The sequence below is a fragment of the Schistocerca nitens genome, chromosome 8 (assembly GCF_023898315.1).
Source record: "Schistocerca nitens isolate TAMUIC-IGC-003100 chromosome 8, iqSchNite1.1, whole genome shotgun sequence".
Taxonomy (NCBI): Eukaryota; Metazoa; Arthropoda; class Insecta; order Orthoptera; family Acrididae; genus Schistocerca; species Schistocerca nitens.
Window position 1 is genome coordinate 533,520,828 of NC_064621.1, and position 19,364 is coordinate 533,540,191.

The 19,364-nt window shown below is 39.5% G+C and overlaps 1 protein-coding gene across 3 annotated transcripts in view; it reads left to right on the forward strand.

Annotated features, from left to right (window-relative positions):
• The first annotated feature begins 102 nt into the window (after window positions 1-102).
• The window catches only part of LOC126198486 (conserved oligomeric Golgi complex subunit 1), a 108,472-nt gene continuing 89,210 nt past the window's right edge, over window positions 103-19,364 (forward strand). Inside the window, exons 1-2 of one of the 3 annotated variants that reach the window (XM_049934857.1) lie at window positions 103-331; window positions 17,226-17,393. In XM_049934857.1, coding sequence (XP_049790814.1) covers window positions 195-331; window positions 17,226-17,393 — 305 coding nt within the window. In that variant the 5' untranslated portion in view covers window positions 103-194. Of the gene's footprint in view, window positions 332-442; window positions 525-17,225; window positions 17,394-19,364 lie in introns of those variants that run through there. The other 2 variants (XM_049934856.1, XM_049934858.1) reach the window with 2 other exon arrangements.

Below are 19,364 nucleotides of genomic sequence, written 5' to 3' on the forward strand. Positions count from 1 at the left end.
TTTTTCAACCAGTTCGATTAAGAAGTGTAAGGCAATTAATGAGCGTGAATAGTGTCCTTCATAACATCTCTGGGTATCACTTTGTTTACAAATAATCTTTGAAATTCTACCGTGGCTGTCTTGCTGATCAGTGTGTGGCAGAGGGTGTGTAGGTGTTTGTTTTTGACAATAGTTTGAACAACATTTCTGTACAAATGCCGGTAAGCAATCTGTTGGAATTAAATCCTGATAAACTATTTGAAGAGCATTCAATTTCCGAAATTCAAGAGATCCAGAAAAAGCTGCAAATTGAAATTGATCGAAAACGAGAAGAACTGCGAACTATGGTTGGGTAAGTGTCTACTTGCTTGCGCACATCGGTTATAATCCATTCGCTGTCAACTATCTGTCGTTGTCGTAGGCTGTGAGCAAAGATCTTAATTATATTTTGTAGACATGTTTACAGGGATATTTTAAGTTGTTATTTTATATTTGCGTGTGCATTAACAAGACTTGACTGCCCCGTAAATTATCTTTGTTATTTGGTAAATATTTATACTGTTTAAAAAGTGATTAACTAAGATTTTCGTTCTTGTTGGATATTGATAATCGGTGATTCTGTGAATTTCTGTTTCTCTCGTTAATGTAGGTACCCATCGCTCTCCGTTGTAGGATCAAACTTTAGTGCTCATCTGATGCAAAATTCTAGAGAATTAAAGGTTCCGTGGTGTCCATATGCAAACTAGCATTATTGCTAATACGAAATATAGAGTTCTGAAATATTTCGTGTCGGTGGTTAAGCTATATTTCTTTCCGTTGATGTATTGACAGTAGAGGAATGTGAAGTTCTATTTTCAGTGTATAATATAGAAGTGTTGATTCAGAGAAGAGGTTCCAAGAAGACTATAAGAGTCCTTACACACCTTAGTTTGAAAGTAGTGAAAATACGATATGCATGTCGCCGTGTATGAACTAGGCTATATTATGATGAGCGAGCAAACTAATAGATTCCTTTTTACAGCTCGTTTGTTGTATGATTAACGCTATATTTAGGATGCGTCATTAAGAAAACACGTACAGGGTCAGAACAATCGTGAATGGAGGAAGCCCTCATTTGAGTGTTGCGTTTCTAGCCTTACATAAATATTTCACCAAAACGTCATCGCACATAATATACTATCTAGGTGGTATCGTCCATAATATCTTGAGTCACATTATCATTGACAGTGTTACTCATTACTCACCACAGCCCATGTCTCAGACTAAACAGAAGTTTTCTTAACCAGCATTTCCTGCCATAGCCTCTGGTAGATTCAGTCTGAAACTCAGATATATCAATATCCTACTTCGTTTTGCTTTTCATAAGGAAATATCCATCTGATTGCAGGCAGCTGATTCTTGGAGATGGCAATATAGATTCATCTTAGATATTTAATATAAATGTTTGAAAATTGTGTGTTAACAACTAACCCTGTTAGCGTGAGGGGAAAGATATTCTTGTATTTACTGAAATACAAAATTGTTTTAAACATGCTGCGAATTGATCAAAGTTGATTAAGAGGGAAGGTAGTGATGTGAAAGAATTGGAAAATTTATTTATGTTTGTGCTTGTCCAGCACATGAAATTATTAAAGTATTGGTAGAACATTAATAATTTCTTTCAAAGTATCAGTGACAGAGAAAATTCCATAAAATAACAATAAAGATACAAGGATTAATACATGCAATACTAATTTATAAATAGAAAGAAAGGTAAAAAACAAACAGCAAGATATTTCTCTTCATATTATGTAGGGAGCTCAGTAACTGGCAGTTTTGATTGATTACTGTTTTGTTAGCTGCAGCAAGGTACATGTATCTGGCAGGCTCCTGCAGACTAGCAGGTGTTTTTGGTCCTGCAGGTCACCACATTGGCAGATTTCCTAACACTGCTGAAGCTCCAGTTCTGAGGTTGACTTTGTTTCATGACATGCTAATTCTGAAAGTGTTCAGTGTCTCCATGTCTCATAAGGCAGTTGTGAGTCTCCAGCTGATTCCTCTTTGACTTTCATTCGGTGTGCCCAGGTAAGGAATCTCGGGAAGTTGTTGAAGACGAAGGGGTTACCCTAATTGCCTCCATGAAGCTCTTTCTTAATCTGAGTCACGGTCTTTGAGGCTCATGCCCCAATTAGTGATGTCTATGATTAGGTTTGTGTTTCTTTTTCTGTACTTCTGGAGCTTCTTTCCTATAAATACTTAGTGGTGCTGCTCCCATAATTTGGTACAGTTTACTGACAGATGTTGCTTGTAGACAGTCTGTTTTACAATATGTCCAGTCTTCTTAAGAGGTGGATCAACTTGTTTGGTATGTACAGAAGTTTGCTAAACTGGTGCAGAATACTCTGCTGCAGAGAATCATAGTGCCAGGGCAGATGTTCGCAGCACTTTTAGTTGAATGCCCAGTGGTTCCTGTAACATTACAGATGATATTGTTTGTTGTAAATACTTAAGGCTTTATTTCTTCTCAGTGGGCTGTGAATGTAAGATAATAGTCCTCCTTTACTCCAAGGTCCTAGTGGAATAGTTGTTCTCCTCTCCAAGAGGTGATCAGTTTTCTATTAGCTTCTCTGTTTCTTAGATTAAATGCACAAACATATTTCTTTTCAGCATTTGGCCTCAAATGGTTATCATCACAATACTTTGCCAGGTCTTTAGGAGTATTGTCAGCTTTATCTTCACTTCCTCAGAGATTTTAACTTAGGCAAAAAGAGATGTATCATTAGCATAAATAAATGTGTTAGTTCCAGAGCTAATTTGTTGGTCATTTGTGTAGATATCACAGAACTGTTGGGACAACACACTTCCTTAAGGGAGACCATTTTTCTGAATCCTCCATCAACTTTTCATGTTTTTGGTGGGAAAAAGTTTCTCCAGTTATGCAGCAAACATGGGATGAACTGTGTTAATTGGTAATCCTTTGCGATTGGATACAGTTCTCTAACCAGCTTTTTATGATTGAAGCCGCACCTGTCACTTGACCTCTTTCGTACACATCCTGAACGTGTTGGACCACATTAAGGACACATCCACAGCAAGATTTTCCTGGGCAAAAGTCCAACTGTTCTTTTATGAAACCTGTGTTGACATACTATTATATTTGATTTAGAATCAGCCTTTCCAATAGTATACAAGTGGCAAAGAAGTGAAAGTGGATGAAGTTTTTAAGTTTTGTTAGCACTTTCCCAGGCTTAAGAAGTGCTACTCATTTGACTTTGTGCCAGATCCTTAGGAATTTTGCAATTTTGAAATATAGATGTTCATAATATTTAATATCCGCTTTTTTGTAGCAGCATCAAACATTTTGATTTACTTTGTTCGTAGTTCATTTAGGCCTGCAGCTTTATTGTTATTCATAGACTTGAATGCGAAAGCTATATTTATTTCTTTTAAGGAGAAAAGAGTGCCAAGAGAGTCTTTCTCATTAGCATGTGTGAGGAGTGTTGAGTTGTTAGAACTTCCCTTAGTCTTACCTTTCAGAAGCAACTGATGGCCAGAAGTTGTTGTTGTTGTTGTTGTCTTCAGTCCTGAGACTGGTTTGATGCTGTTCTCCATGCTACTCTATCCTGTGCAAGCTTCCTCATCTCCCAGTACTTACTGCAACCTACATCCTTCTGAATCTGCTTAGTGTATTCATCTCTTGGTCTCCCTCTACGATTTTTACCCTCCACGCTGCCCTCCAATGCTAAATTTGTGATCCCTTGATGCCTCAAAACATGTCCTACCAACTGGTCCCTTCTTCTTGTCAAGTTGTGCCACAAACTCCTCTTCTCCCCAATTCTATTCAATACCTCCTCATTAGCTACGTGATCTACCCATCTAATCTTCAGCATTCTTCTGTATCACCACATTTCGAAAGCTTCTATTCTCTTCTTGTCCAAACTATTTATTGTCCATGTTTCACTTCCATACATTCCTACACTCCATACAAATACTTTCAGAAACGACTTCCTGACACTTAAATCTATACTCGATGTTAACAAATTTCTCTTCTTCAGAAACGCTTTCCTTGCCATTGCCAGTCTACATTTTATATCCTCTCTGCTTCGACCATCATCAGTTATTTTGCTCCCCAAATAGCAAAACTCCTTTACTACTTTAAGTGTCTCATTTCCTAATCTAATTCCCTCAGCATCAGCCGACTTAATTTGACTACATTCCCATTATCCTCGTTTCGCTTTTGTTGATGTTCATCTTATATCCTCATTTCAAGACACTGTCCATTCCGTTCAACAGCTCTTCCAAGTCCTTTGCTGTCTCTGACAGAATTACAATGTCATCGGCGAACCTCAACGTTTTTATTTCTTCTCCATGGACTTTAATACCTACTCCAAATTTTTCTTTTGTTTCCTTTACTGCTTGCTCAATATACAGGTTGAATAACATCGGGGACAGGCTACAAACCTGTCTCACTCCCTCCCCAACCGCTGCTTCCCTTTCATGCCCCTCAACTCTTATAACTGCCATCTGGTTTCTGTACAAATTGTAAATAGCCTTTCACTCCCTGTATTTTGAAAGAGAGTATTCCAGTCAACATTGTCAAAAGCTTTCTCTAAGTCCACAAATGCTAGAAATGTAGGTTTGGCCTTCCTTAATCTATTTTCAAGATAAGTCGTAGGGTCAGTATTGCCTCACGTGTTCCAACATTTCTGCGGAATCCAAACTGATCTTCCCCGAGGTGGGCTTCTACCAGTTTTTCCATTCGTCTGTAAAGAATTCGCATTAGTATTTTGCAGCTATGACTTATTAAACTGATAGTTCGGTAATTTTCACATCTGTCAACACCTGCTTTCTTTGGGATGGGAATTATTATATTCTTCTTGAAGTCTGAGCGGTATTTCGCCTGTCTCATACACCTTGCTCACCAGATGGTAGAGTTTTGTCAGGACTGCCTCTCCCACGGCCGTCAGTAGTTCCAATGGAATGTTGTCTACTCCCGCGGCCTTGTTTCGACTCCGGTCTTACAGTGCTTTGTCAAACTCTTCACTAATTATCGTATCTCCCATTTCATCTTCATCTACATCCTCTTCCATTTCCATAATATTGTCCTCAAGTACATCGCCCTTCTATAGATCCTCTATATACTCCTTCCACCTTTCTGCTTTCCCTTCTTTGCTTCGAACTGGGTTTTCATCTGAGCTCTTGATATTCATGCAAGTGGCTCTCTGTTCTCCAAAGGTATCTTTAATTTTCCTGTAGGCAGTATCTATCTTACCCCTAGTGAGATAAGCCTCTACATCCTTACATTTGTCCTCTATCCATCCCTGCTTAGCCATTTTGCACTTCCTGTCGATCTCATTTTTGAGACGTTTGTATTCCCTTTTGCCTGCTTCATTTACTGCATTTTTATATTTTCTCCTTTCATCAATTAAATTCAATATTTCTTCTGTTACCCAAGGATTTCTACTATTCCTCGTCTTTTTGCCTACTTGATCCTCTGCTGCCTTCACTACTTCATCCCTCAGAGCTACCCATTCTTCTTCTACTGTATTTCTTTCCCCATTCCTGTCAATTGTTCCCTTATGCTCTCCCTGAAACTCTGTACAACCTCTGGTTTAGTCAGTTTATCCAGGTCCCATCTCCTTAAATTCCCACCTTTTTGCAGTTTTTTCAGTTTTAATCTACAGTTCATAACCAATAGATTGTGGTCAGAATCCACATATGCCCCTCAAAATGTCTTACAATTTAAAACCTGGTTCCTAAATCTCTGTCTTACCATTATATAATCTATCTGATACCTTTTAGTATCTCCAGGATTGTTCCATGTATACAACCTTCTTTTATGATTCTTGAACCTAGTGTTAGCTATGATTAAGTTATGCTCTGTGCAAAATTCTACCAGATGGCTTCCTCTTTCATTTCTCTCCCCCAATCCATATTCACACACTGTGTTTCCTTCTCTCCCTTTTCCTACTACCGAATTCCAGTCACCCATGACTATTAAATTTTCGTCTCCCGTCACTATCTGAATCATTTCTTTTATCTCATCATACATTTCATCAATTTCTTCATCATCTGCAGAGCTAGTTGGCATATAAACTTGTACTACTGTAGTAGGCATGGGCTTCGTGTCTATCTTGGCCACAATAATCCATTCACTATGCTGTTGGTAGTAGCTTACGTGCACTCCTATTTTTTTATTCATTATTAAACCTACTCCTGCGTTACCCATATTTGATTTTGTATTTATAGGCCTGTATTCACCTTACCAAAAGTCTTGTTCCTCCTGCCACCGAACTTCACAATTCCCACTATATCTATCTTCAACCTATCCATTTCCCTTTTTAAATTTTCTAACCTACCTGCCCGATTAAAGGATCTGACATTCCACGCTCCGATCCGTAGAACGCCAGTTTTCTTTCTCCTGATAACGACGTCCTCTTGAGTAGTCCCCGCTCGGAGATCCGAATGGGGGACTATTTTACCTCCGGAATATTTTACCCAAGAGGACGCCATCATCATTTAATCATACAGTAAAGCTACATGCCCTCGGGAAAAATTATGGCTGTAGTTTCCCCTTGCTTTCAGCCGTTCGCAGTACCAGAACAGCAAGGCCATTTTGGTTAGTGTTGCAAGGCCAGATCAGTCAATCATCCAGACTGATGCCCCTGCAACTACTGAAAAGGCTGCTGCCCCTCTTCAGGAACCACACGTTTGTCTGGCCTCTCAACAGATACCCCTCCGTTGTGGTTGCACCTACGGTACGGCCATCTGTATCGCTGAGGCACGCAAGCCTCCTCACCAACGGCTATAGTGTGACTTCTAATAGTAAGCGGGGCCCGTGAAATACCACAATTAGTTGCCCAGATCATCACAAAACCACCTCCTTGTTTCACTCAAGAGGTGTAAACTCAACCAGAAGTTTGAAACTGAGTGTAAAAACTCATTCGACCAAATGACATTCTTCCATTGCTCCATAGTCCAGGGTTTATGGCTTCAGCACCATGTTTTCCTGCTACATGCATTTGCGTTACTGGTACTGATGACTGGTTTTGGAGTTCCACCTCACTCTGCAATTCCCATTTTATGGAGCTGTGTTTGTGATATTTTCATGCTGACAGGGTTCATGAGTGCAACATTCAGTTCTGCAGTTATGTGTCAAAATCCTCTTCAATAACTCTCTGTCACAGTCACTCAACATTCAGTTTTGTCCTCATTGTGACTTAACAGATGATGTTTTACCACTTTCCTTGTAAGTTTTACAAATCTTCAGTACGGTGGCTCTTGAAACACCACTTTGTCTAACCTGGTTTCTGAAGAACCCACCACACAAGCACGAGCAGCTTGCCTACATTCAAACGCACTGAACTGTGACAGAATGCATTCACAGCTACACAGAACACCTTTCTCACCACAGCTGACCCTTGCAACGTATTGAGGACATTGTAACAGTGCCATTCATTGTCAAATACAACAGTCTAGCTTGCAGGCTTCGTTAACATCTGCGTTTATGTACAAGCAAGCATTTATATATTGTATTGATGTCTAATTCCATTGGGAAGTGTATGCACCATTATCATATTATTGTCAATATGTTGTGGATAAATTATCCAGAGTTTATTTATTGATTTAGCGTGTTGTTTCCATGTTTTTGTCCCCCCCCCCCCCCCCACACACACACACCCTCTTTTTTGTGAGGGGGCTGGGAAGGGTTTGGGGGGGGGGGGGCAGGTAGCAGGAAATAAAGATAAATCTTTCTGCATTCTGACTACTTGCACACATGGTTTTTACTTATATATTCATTGTTGATAAAAAAAGACTCGTGCAAATATTATTTATTTGAGAATTGTTCTGTATGGAAGGAAACACTGACAGTAGACAAAATCATTCCTAATTTTTACCATTGACCATAATTTTATGAGAAATGATCAAGTATTTTTATGAATACTTAATCTGATCCTTCCTGCGCAAGAGTCAGAGCGTCTCATGACTAGTGCTGTTGAGTTTATTCCATAATATTGCTGTTACGAACATTACGGTTTCCAAAATTTGACTCATTGTTATAAGCAAACTTCACAAGGAAGTAAATGTAGTGTGAGGCATTTGTTCACATACATAGTTACTTAAACAGTTGATTTCAATGAGTTTGAATTGAGTTGGTAATGCACACAACACAGTATTCATATTGCACACTTTTGTGCAATGAATACTTCGTATTTTCATTTAAAATTGTCGAAGGGTGTTATTTCGCATGACGGCTATGAATGAAAGCATACAAATTTGGCTAACTTCGAAATTTTTATTGCATAAAATCAACAACCATAAGTAACGCAAAATTTTCTTACATATTTTGTGTCAAATGAAAGATCTAGTATATTAGGTGATTTGCAATTGAAATGCTTATCAGCATGCAGAAATTTTGGATCTTTGGTTTTACAGGGTGTGTTTTTCCTGTCATCTACCATTATTGCTGAAGTAGCACAGTGCCTTATAAAGTATTGTATAAAATGATTTCTGATGACATAAAGTGATTCATTTACAGAAATTGACTCAATAATTTTAGTGAAAATTTCACTAACCTCTGTAGAAACTAGAACATATTTGGAGCACTTCATTAGGGTGTGTCCACCTGTAATGAAATGATATATTACTTCTTAGTCATGATAAAATAGACTGCCATTAATATACAAGAACAGGATGAGGCCCAGCAGAAATCTTTGCAGCATGCAGGTAGTAGTCTGTATAGGGTCAAAAATGCGATTTACTATGCTAATTGAAGGAGTTGCCTAATAATGGCTATTAATTAAATGTGAAGAAAGCTGGTTACTAATTGTTCATTCATTGTAATAGGCCTAAAAGTTACGCTTCTCCAAACAAATGTTGTGATTCCTGCAGTCAAATACCCTAGAGTAACCATTTTAATAAACTTTAGGAAATTGAAGGACAAGATTGTGTCATATTCTTCAATCAGTTAAAATTTTTACTCACCTTCTGCATACTTCCCAACCGCAACAATCATGGCCATCCCATAGTAGATGGCTTCAGTAACTTTCACTGAAAACATCTCAGCTGTAGATGTCCAGCACCTCCACTCTATCGCACAGAATTTCCTGTTCCTGGAACATCTTAAATCCATTTCCATCCCTCTTTCTCCTGGAACTCTCTTTGTCACTACTGGTGTGACCTCACTGTGTACAAACGTCCCTCATAAGCACAACCTCTGTTGTAGAACACTGTCCCTCCACCTGTCTTCCTGAAAACTTGTTTGTTGCCACCATAACCAATTTAATTTGTACCTATGACTACTTCACCATTAAGAGCCAGACCTACAAAATAATCAAGGATTCTCTTATAGGAACCAGGATTGTCGTACTCTGTACCAACCTTTTCATGGGCTACATTGAAGAGGCATTCCTCATGATCCAGAAACTGGGTCTCCTGGCTTGGTTCAAACTTATAGATGGCATCTTTGTGGTCTGGACTCGTGGTGGAGAGCAGCTCCACTTCTTACAACAGCTTAACTTGTTTTCCGTTCTCATATGCACTTGCACATTTTCCAGATCCACAGCCTCCTTTCCTGGTAGGGATCTCTTCCTCACTGAAGCCCACAACCATGTAACTTAGGAATCTGTTACAAGTGTGTTAGCTACACACGCAATCTTTCAACATCTATACCAATAACTGCTCCCTGACTTTCCTGTCTCACAACTATCCCAAGCAATTTTCTTGGGCAGTATCTTCCTCTTCCTAGTAGTTCTGAAAGCTAGGATATACTTTTTTGTGTGTATGTTTCAGCACTACTAAAAGTTCCATCTTCTTAAGGTATGCCCCTGAGAGGGAAGAACTGATGAAAATGAGAGATTCTGTGATGTCTCACAGTGACATGAAATAAAATTTGTTGTAGTGGCAGGTGATATGAATGCAGAGTGAGTCATAAACACTGTAGAAGATAGTAAACAGAGAGCACACACCTAAATAAATTAGAATCCATGGAGAAGGCCCTAGTTCACATCAAAGATGGCATTGAGATAAAATTGTCACAGTTCGTGAGCATTCATTGATAACAAATTAGCTGACCATCCCCATTCAGCCTGTATGAGATCAATGTCTATGAATTTATGCTGGGTTTCTGAATCTCTCTTGCATCAGACCACTAAAAAGTATGGGAGGAGCGAATCTTCAGATTCAGCATACCATTGTAAGATGTGAGCACCTATCTTAGATGGGCAAGAAATGTGGTAGGAAATTGGAATTGTCCTTTTTGAAGAAGCTGCCAATTTTTGACTGAAGCTATATAGGGAAACTGTAGAAAACTTTAAGCAGGATGGTTGGGTTGGATTGGATTTGAACTGAGCTTGTGAATACAGATGGGATACCTTAATCACTTTGCATTTTTCTGTCAGTTTCAGTGAAAAAAATGGGGGGGGGGCACCGTTCTGGCACTAGCAAAATAAAGAATTTTCCCATGTGCTGCTGTGGCTGTTAATTATACCAGGCTTCAATGTCATACATGGGAAATGAAGGGTTGTGTTATTGATGGAATGCAGTGCTGGCCAGTTTGCTTGATATTCCAAGAATATGAAACTTCAACTGAATACAGTTGAGTGACGGACAGAATCGGCCGTATATTGTGCAAACATGGCGTAAAGATGATTTTCAAACCGACAAGGAAGATCAAAGAGTGTCTTAGATCGGCGAAGGAGAAAAGAGACCCACTTGCAATGTCGGGAATATACCTTATACCTTGCACATGCGGAAAAGTTTGTCGGAATGACTGGACGATCCATTAACACCAGGATCAAAGAGCATAAGCGACATTGCAGGTTGGGGCAGGTGGAGAAATCGGCCGTGGCAGAGCACGCACTGAATGAGACCGACCACGTAATAAAATTCGCCGACACGGAAGTTCTGGCTGTAGAGAAGCACTATCACACGCGCTTGTTCAGAGAAGCTGTAGAAATCCAAAAACACGCGAACAGTTTCAACAAGAAAGAGGAAAGCCTTAAGGTAAACGGATCCTGGCTTCCCGTACTGCAGCGAACGACCGTCGCAGGTAGCAAGAGGAGAACCGCACCGGAAATGACCGCGGAGAAGCCCTCGGACGTTGGCGCGCCAGGTACATATAGTCTGCGGCCGCGAGCTCGCCTCCAGTTCACCACCGGCAATGGAGGGTGAAGCTTTGACAATGCCAGCCACTCGTGCTGGCGAAACGTCAGAAAAATCATTAGATGAACGTCGGCCGAAGAACCCGAGACAGAAGCCAATAGGCAGTTTGTCAACACGATTTCTGTTTGAATTATAGAAAGTTGTTTTAATGATGGTGACCTTGGTGTGCCACATGTGATTTAGCAGAAACACTGATCCATATTTGTGTTATAAGCCTCCTGCCTTGTGAAAGTAGTATTTGTAGGAGGCAGGCTACTCTGAGCACCCCTTCTGAAGTGCCAAATTATATTGTTGTTGTTGTTAGTATTAGTAGCAGTAGTAGTATTTGTTGTTGTTTCATTTATCTGTAGATCTCTCCTTTTACAAGGATATTGGATTTATCTTGGTATTAAAATTTAAGAACAACAGAATTAAAGTAACTCACATAAACAAGCATTTAAAGACTTAAGGGTCTAGAATGTCAAGGATAGTACAGGTAGTCAGCTGTGGCCTTACAGTAGGAACCAACATGCCATTTGCCTTTAATACTTTAGGGAAATTGCGGAAAACCTAAATCAGGGTGGCTGTATGAAGCTTGGAGCCTCCACCCTCCCAAACACAAAGCCAATATTTTTAAAACAGTGCTACATCATTCAGTTTACTCTTAGTGTACAGTGCTGTTTTACAAATAAGTTATTTGATAATTATTAAAGGCTGATGCTACACAGTTGATTCACTTTTCACTCCCAGTAACTGCACACGCTACACAAATTATTTCACAATGCTACACATACTGTCAGCTGATGTCAGCACCATTTTGTGCACTGCAACTTTCCATTTGCTAGCCTGAAAAACTGAGCCAACATACCTCTATAATGAGTGAGAGAGGTTGAGCTCAGAAAGAGGATAAGTTGTTAGTATTATTCAATGCATAACTTTCGGAGTAAGTTTTTCCAGAAAAGGAAAAAAAGGAGGAGAAATGAAGTGTGAAAGTGTTATGTGTAATGTTAGATGTTTATTATCATGCTTTATTATTGTGTAGTATATATAGCATCATTCCATACCAAGTGGTGTTGAGGTTCCCACATGACGATCACGAATGTTGCTGAAGTTTTGTTACCATCCAAATGTTTCCAGTGTACATTGGTAAGCTTTACTTTCACCAGTATAATATTTCAAGAGATAGTAGTTGTTTGTTTGACCCCACAGTGCAAGTATCAGAAGTACACCCCTGAATTTTCGACAAATTTGAGGCATAATATCTCTGGCAAGATTTGAAAGAAACAGAACTAGGCCATCTTGGTACTACTTTTTGGACTCTCTTAAGTGAAATAATAAAAACATTTCTTGAGCAACTTTAATGTGCTTAATTTGAAGCAAGGTCAGCCAAAAACTAGATACTTGGGAAAAAATTTGAAGTTTAGCTTTTTATATCATCGGAAGTGATGCAAGATAAACCTGAAACTTTCCACATAATAACCTACCAATACAAGGTGTTCGGACATAAAGGTTGATTCTACATCTGTTTTTCAGTACTATACATATTGGGGACAAAGTTGACAGCATATGTGAAAACTCCAAAACTATATTTAGTCCCTAAAAGGGATTTGGTATTTGCCAGCGGGCAGTACAGACATATGAAATTTTGTCATCATAAAATTCTACCAATTTTTCTAGATACATTGTCCGTGTATGAAATGTGCTCTATTTTTTTCCAGGTGGTCTTCATCGGATGTTGGTTGTTGTGTGGTCTTTTGCTTGAAGATGTGTTGAATTTGGTCACTACAGCTATTTTTCTGAAACATTCCTGTAGTGGCCCAATTCTGGTTTCAGGCTTTCTTTGTTGGAGATCACACAAGCTCTGTGGGACAGCATTTATGGCACTCCTTCCCTTTGTGATGGGTGATGACAGTTAGAGACATGAAAGTATTGGTGTGTGTGGGTTTTCTTCCTATAGATGCTGTGTCCCAGAGTTCCATCAGGTTTTCTTCATACCAGAATATCCAAGAATAGCAACTGACCGTTTTGCTCCACCACCATGGTGAACTGAATTTGGTTGTGGATAGAGTTCAGGTTCCGCAAGAAAACTTGAAGCTCATCTTTCTCATCAGATCAAATGACGAACACATTGAACATATCTGTAAAAGACTGTCAGATTTAATGGTGCTGAGTCTGGTGCCTCGTCTTCAAAATCTTCCATGTACATACTGCCCACCACAGCTGACAGAGGATTACGCATGAGCACACAGTCAGTCTGTTCATAGTAGTGTCTGCCATAAAGAAAATATGTGGATGCAAACACAAAATTGAAAAGTTTGGTGAATGAGGGCCCAAATATCTTTTCAATAAGTTCCAGTGACTCCTTGATTGGAACCCTGGTAAAAAGTGATACAGCGTTGAAACTGACCATGAAATCTGAGCTGGCCAATTTGAACTTCCGTAGACGTTCCGCAAACTGAGCCAAGTTATTGATATGATACTGACATTTACCAACCAATGGACTCAAAACTAACATCTAGTGTTCCACAAGCTGGTACGTTTCCACTTGTATTGCACTCACTTTTGGTCTCGGAAGTGTGTCCTTTTTGTGTATTCTTGGAAGCATGTAGAGCCTAGGTGGTGCGGCAGCAGATGGCCGAAGTTTCTTTGCTGTCTCTTCTGTAAAAGTACTTCAAAAGTTGAATCGACGTGCACTGCATCTGGCTGGTCGGTTCCATTGTCACCATCTTGTAAGCTGCATTGTCTAGGAGTTTGTACAAGGTGCACAGCTTTGCTTCCGCTGTTCGCCGATAGGTGGCAACAACGGTAAGTAGCGGTCGAAAGAAACAGATCACAGACGTCAGGCAGTTAGCTTGTACCTCGCTCAACATAACCTCATTCAAACATTAATCTATTTGTGTCTGCACCGTAAAGGTGTTCTTTATTGAAAATGTCAGTTTACGTGCCTAATTCTCGTCATTTGCGGGAAGTGTTACTGTTTTGTTTCACTATGAAGGAAACAGCAGCTGAGTCTCATCGAATGCTCTCAAGTACGTATAGTAAGGACGCTATTAGTGAAAGAACATGTCAAGCAGTTTCAACGCTTCAAGAACAGCGATTTTAACGTCGTAGACCAGCATAGTGGTGGAAGAGAGAATGTTTTCGAAGATGCAGAATTGGAGACATTGCCGACTGAAGACTTGCCTCAAACTCAAGAAGAATTGACATGATTAGTGGGAGTGACACAGCAAGCCATTTCAAAATGTCTCAAGGCTAGGGGCATGATTCAGAAAGAAGGAACTTGGGTCCTGTGTGAGCTGAAACCAAGAGACATTGAACAGCGTTTGTGTGTTTGTGAACAGTTGCATCAGAGGCAAAAGCGGAAGGAATTTCTGCACCACATTGTGACCCAGGATGAAAAATGGGTTCATTGCGATAACCCTAAATGCAAAAAATCATGGGGTATCCCAGCCATGTTTCCACGTCGACAGCCAAACCGAATATTCACGGCTCCAAGATCATGCTCTGCATTTGGTGGGACCAGCTTGGCGTCTTGTACTATGAGGTGTTAAAACCAAGTGAAACAATCACAGGTGCTCATTATCGAACACAATTAATGTCTTTGAGCAGAGCATTAAAAGACAAACGGCCGCAATACATCGAGAGGCATGATAAAGTGATTTTGCAGCATGACAACACTCAACCCCACGTTGAAAAAGAGGTCTAAACGAACTTGGAAACATTAAAATGGGAAGTCCTACCCCACCCGTCGTATTGTCGAGACATTGCTCCCTGTGACTATAACCTGTTTAGATCAATGGCACATGGCTTGGCTGAGCAACACTTCCGATCTCAAGAAGAAGTCACCAATTGGATCAGTTTGTGGATTGCTTCCAAAGATGAACAGTGTTTTCGACGCAGGATTCGTACACTGCCCGAAATGTTGGGAAAAAAATGACGGAAACAAAGTTGTGCACCTTGTACATTTTCTTTTTGTATTCTGTGACTTAGTAAGACAGCTATGTTCCCCTTATCCACTGGAAGGATGAAGGTGGAGTGCAGACTGAGGACCACCACTCGACTCCTGAGTGCAAGCTACCCCCACCACCACAGCTGCACATTGTGCGGACCATACACGGGGTTGATGGAAGGGAGAGATGACCGATTTCACACCCATTGGTCCAGGATGTCAGTCACTAGGAGTCACCTGATTATTATGATGGCATGTTATCCCATTGAAAATGAATTCTTCGGTGATCAGTCAGTCCGGTTGCATGCCTGAGAGACTTTTTCTAGCAGCATATTCGATGAGAAAACCTACAAACACACAGAATAATTTTCTTCATGACATTCTGCAGCAAATTAATGAAACTTGTAAATAATTCAAAGCTTAAAGGATACATAAGATTAGGACCCTAAAAGAGACAACATCCAGCTTTTTTCTTTTAAATAATTTCTAGAATGTGATCTTTAATTACCAGTATTCACTTTTCCACATAATCACCAGCCAGTTGTATACATTTCTGCCAACGATGAACAAGTTTTCTGAAGCCGCCACAGAAGAAGTCAACACACTGTTTCCGCAACCACAGTCTATGAAGTTCTCTTGTGGAGGCACATGAAGTGTGTGGTTTGGCATTGTCATGGTGCAGGAAAACATTTCTCTTTTCCTTTCGGACCCTGGTTAGCCGTCGTTTCAGAGTTCGCAGCGTTGTGGTGTATCACTCTGAATTTATTGTTGTTCAACAATCGAGGAAATCAACATAGATAACACCATCTGCATCCCAGAACACTTTGTCATGCAGGTCAGGTGTTTCCGCCTTGACATCTTTAAACATACTCGCCCAACGACGCACAGTACTCACATCAACACAATCACCATAAACTGCTTTCATTCTCTGATGAATATCCTTTGGAGTGACACCTTCTACTGCCAAGAATTCAGTGACTCCACATTGCTTAAATCGCATTGACCTACCGTCTGCGCGGGGTTCCATACTTTACACTGACACTGTAACAACATAACCGTTCAATGCTAAGGCTTCCCACCAACTGGAACTGTAGAGAAGAGGCTATGGAACAAGCAAGTACCTGCCGCATACCAGTGCTGCCAACTGTTAAAGAGTTACCAAGGTGGAGACATTACTTTTCTGTCTACCCTCACATCATTGCGCTCGGGATCCTGTGGGAAACCCTCATCAAGTCTGGGAACATGTGGTAAAGAAATCCACTAGTGGCCTCTGTTGCCCAGCTATCTTGCGTGATCCCTGTGGCAATGGGGATGCTGGTTTTTCCACTTGAAAAGAAATCAGCTGTGGTTAAACGACCATGGACCATGGCAACAGATTTAAACAGTTTTTTATCAGTTCGCATAAACCACAAACTATGCGAACACAAAATTGTCAGTAGCGTTGCACAGTAAGAAGTCATACTCAAAATTCTCTATGACATGATTCCTTTCCAAAAAATATCAGGCAGACTGATAAGAACTTCCCCAAAACTTATGCAATGTGACAATACTGTAAAACTTGAAGGTAATATATATGCTGTGTGTTGCCTCTGTATGTAACAATATTGGTAGAGATCATGTCCCAAATTTGCCTAAAACTCAGGGTGTGCACTTTCGATAATTGTGCTACGGGGACAAACAAATGACTATATCTCTGGAAGTATTATATTGGCGAAAGTAAAACTTTGTCAGTGTTCATTGGGAACATGTGCACATTTCACATAAAGTTTCAGCAAAATCCATGATGGTCATGTGGGAACTTCCTCTGGAATTAGACAATTTGGGGTGGAATGGCTATATTGTTATTAATGAGCAACGTACTATTCCTCCCTTAAAAAATGGCCACAAGATAATCCTGTCTATTTGGTTATTCCACTGCTCCCTTAGTCTTCTTCTTCTTTTTTTAAAGTACTTTCTATAAATATATTTGTGACACCCATCTGCTGCAACAAAGTACATTGCACACTTACGTTTGGTTTTTAGGTTTCCTTGGTGTATGTTGTTGGGTATTACAAGGAGAAAAATAGTGTTAGCCAGTAAAACAGGATTATATCATGTAGCTACAGTAGTGAAAGCATGAATTGCTCTTACTTAGTAGCTCAGTCTTGTTGGAGATAAATCTTTTGTTTTATTTCAGTGAACGTTATCGTGATTTAATTGAAGCAGCAGATACTATTGCTGATATGAAAGCCACAGCTGAAGGTATAGTGTCACACATTGATAAGATGACTGATAAATGCAAGCAGCTTCAGGAGCAACAACTTCTGGGTTTTACACCCTCATCCAGCACCAAATCTTCATCGGGGTATGAGTCCATTGATGCCTTATTTTAATGTTAAATATATATAAAGTTAACAATATTCAACAAACCAGCAGTTGGAGATTAAATACAGTTCTGATATGAAGAAATAAGATTTGTAAGAAGAGAAACAAAAGCAGTATTTATTACTAAATGTTTGTGATATGTCTGAACAAAATATTTATAAATAAGAACTAAGTTTTGAGATTTTATCTCACCTGTGCTTGGTTTCAGAATTTCTCTCTTGAGCAAGCAGACATTTTGCCTGACTTTTCCCATTTTTAGCAATCTATTTCTGTGGGGCTCTCTGAAAGGAACATTTCGTGTCTAACTGCAATTTAATAATGTGGGGAAATATAGATTGCTACTTACTGTAAAGAAGACACGTCGAGTTGCAGACAAGCTTGGTCATAAATCATAACTAGAAATGTTGGATGTACTTTGAAAAATTGCCATTAAAAATAATTGGGGAGGAAATCATGTAAGTGGTGTATACATTCAGGGCTCAGTTACTTATCAGTTTTCTTTACTATTGTGGTTGAAATATAGCATGACATCTGTGTTGAAAGATATGCAGTACTTGAAGTTCTACAGTAAATGCTGGAAAGCTACTTTAAATAAACGCATTACTTGTATTTATATCCTAGTTTAAAGCTATAAATTAAAATTTGGAAAGAGACTTAATAACTTTTGATCTACCACTTTTTACCCAGTGTAAGTTCATATTTACACACAGTCAAACACACTCACCAGTGCTGGTGCTGATTGATTGATTGATTGATTGATTGATTTATGAGAAGTTGTTCAGGTTGATAGGAAGGGGAGAAGGGAAAGGTGTGTGGCAACTGGGAAGAGGGTAAGTTGTGTGAGAGTCAAAAAGGGAACTGGGAGATAATGGAAGGCATGTTAGAATTGTGGTGTTATTCACCTTGTGATATACATTTGAAATCCATATCATTTGGCTATAGGAGATACGTCAAAAATTTGCATTACGGTTGCAATAATTTTTACACTAATAAATAATAATATACATTAAAATGATATTTCTATGAACAGCTATATATAAACTTGTGGGATATATGTAACAAGTTGTTGTTGTTGTTGTTGTTGTTGTTGTTGTGTCTTCAGTCCAAAGACCTGTTTGTTGCAGCTATCCTGTGCAAGCCTCTTCATCTCCAAGTAACTAATGCAACCTACATACCTCTGAATTTGCTTACTGTATTCATCTCTTGGTCTCGCTCTATGATTTTTACTTCCCATGCTTCCCTCCAGTACTAATTTGGTGGTCTGTTGATGCCTCAGACTGTGTCCTACCAACCGATCCCTTCTTTTAGTCAGATTATACTGTTCAGTACCTCGTCATTATATGATCTACCCGTCTAATAGTCAGCATTCTTCTGTAGTGCCACATTTCAAAAGCTTCTATTCTATTCTTGTCGAAACTGTTTATTGTTGTTGTATCCAGCTCAAATTACCAGTTAGCCCTGCATGAATTCATCCACTGAATAATAGCATTTCAGTATCAGTGCTTCATATATCATTATTTAGAGTGGACCTAAATTAATCGGTATGGTTGGGAAGCATAAGAGATTGGGTACTCAAAACTTTTTCATTTTCCCATTCAGTTATGCTGAAAATCCTCATAAATTTCCAAACATGACTGACGCTCTGTCTCTAGACCTGTAAAGTTATAAATTCCATGACAAACCTAAATTTTCTACAACTTCTTAAATGCTCCTAAGAATGTCACATTCAGCTGTGTGCATGTGACATCTATGCGTTCACAGAGCACTAAAGAATTTGCAACAAATGTTTCCAAATGTTTTACGACCTGACTCTGAATGTTGTCTGCCATAAACAGTTTGTGGTGCGCGATTGACATGTTTGATAACAGCACCACATGAAAATGTTCTGTCTAATGTGGACATAAATGTTCAGCTGCAACTACTAAGTAGACTTTTAATAAATCGCCATCCA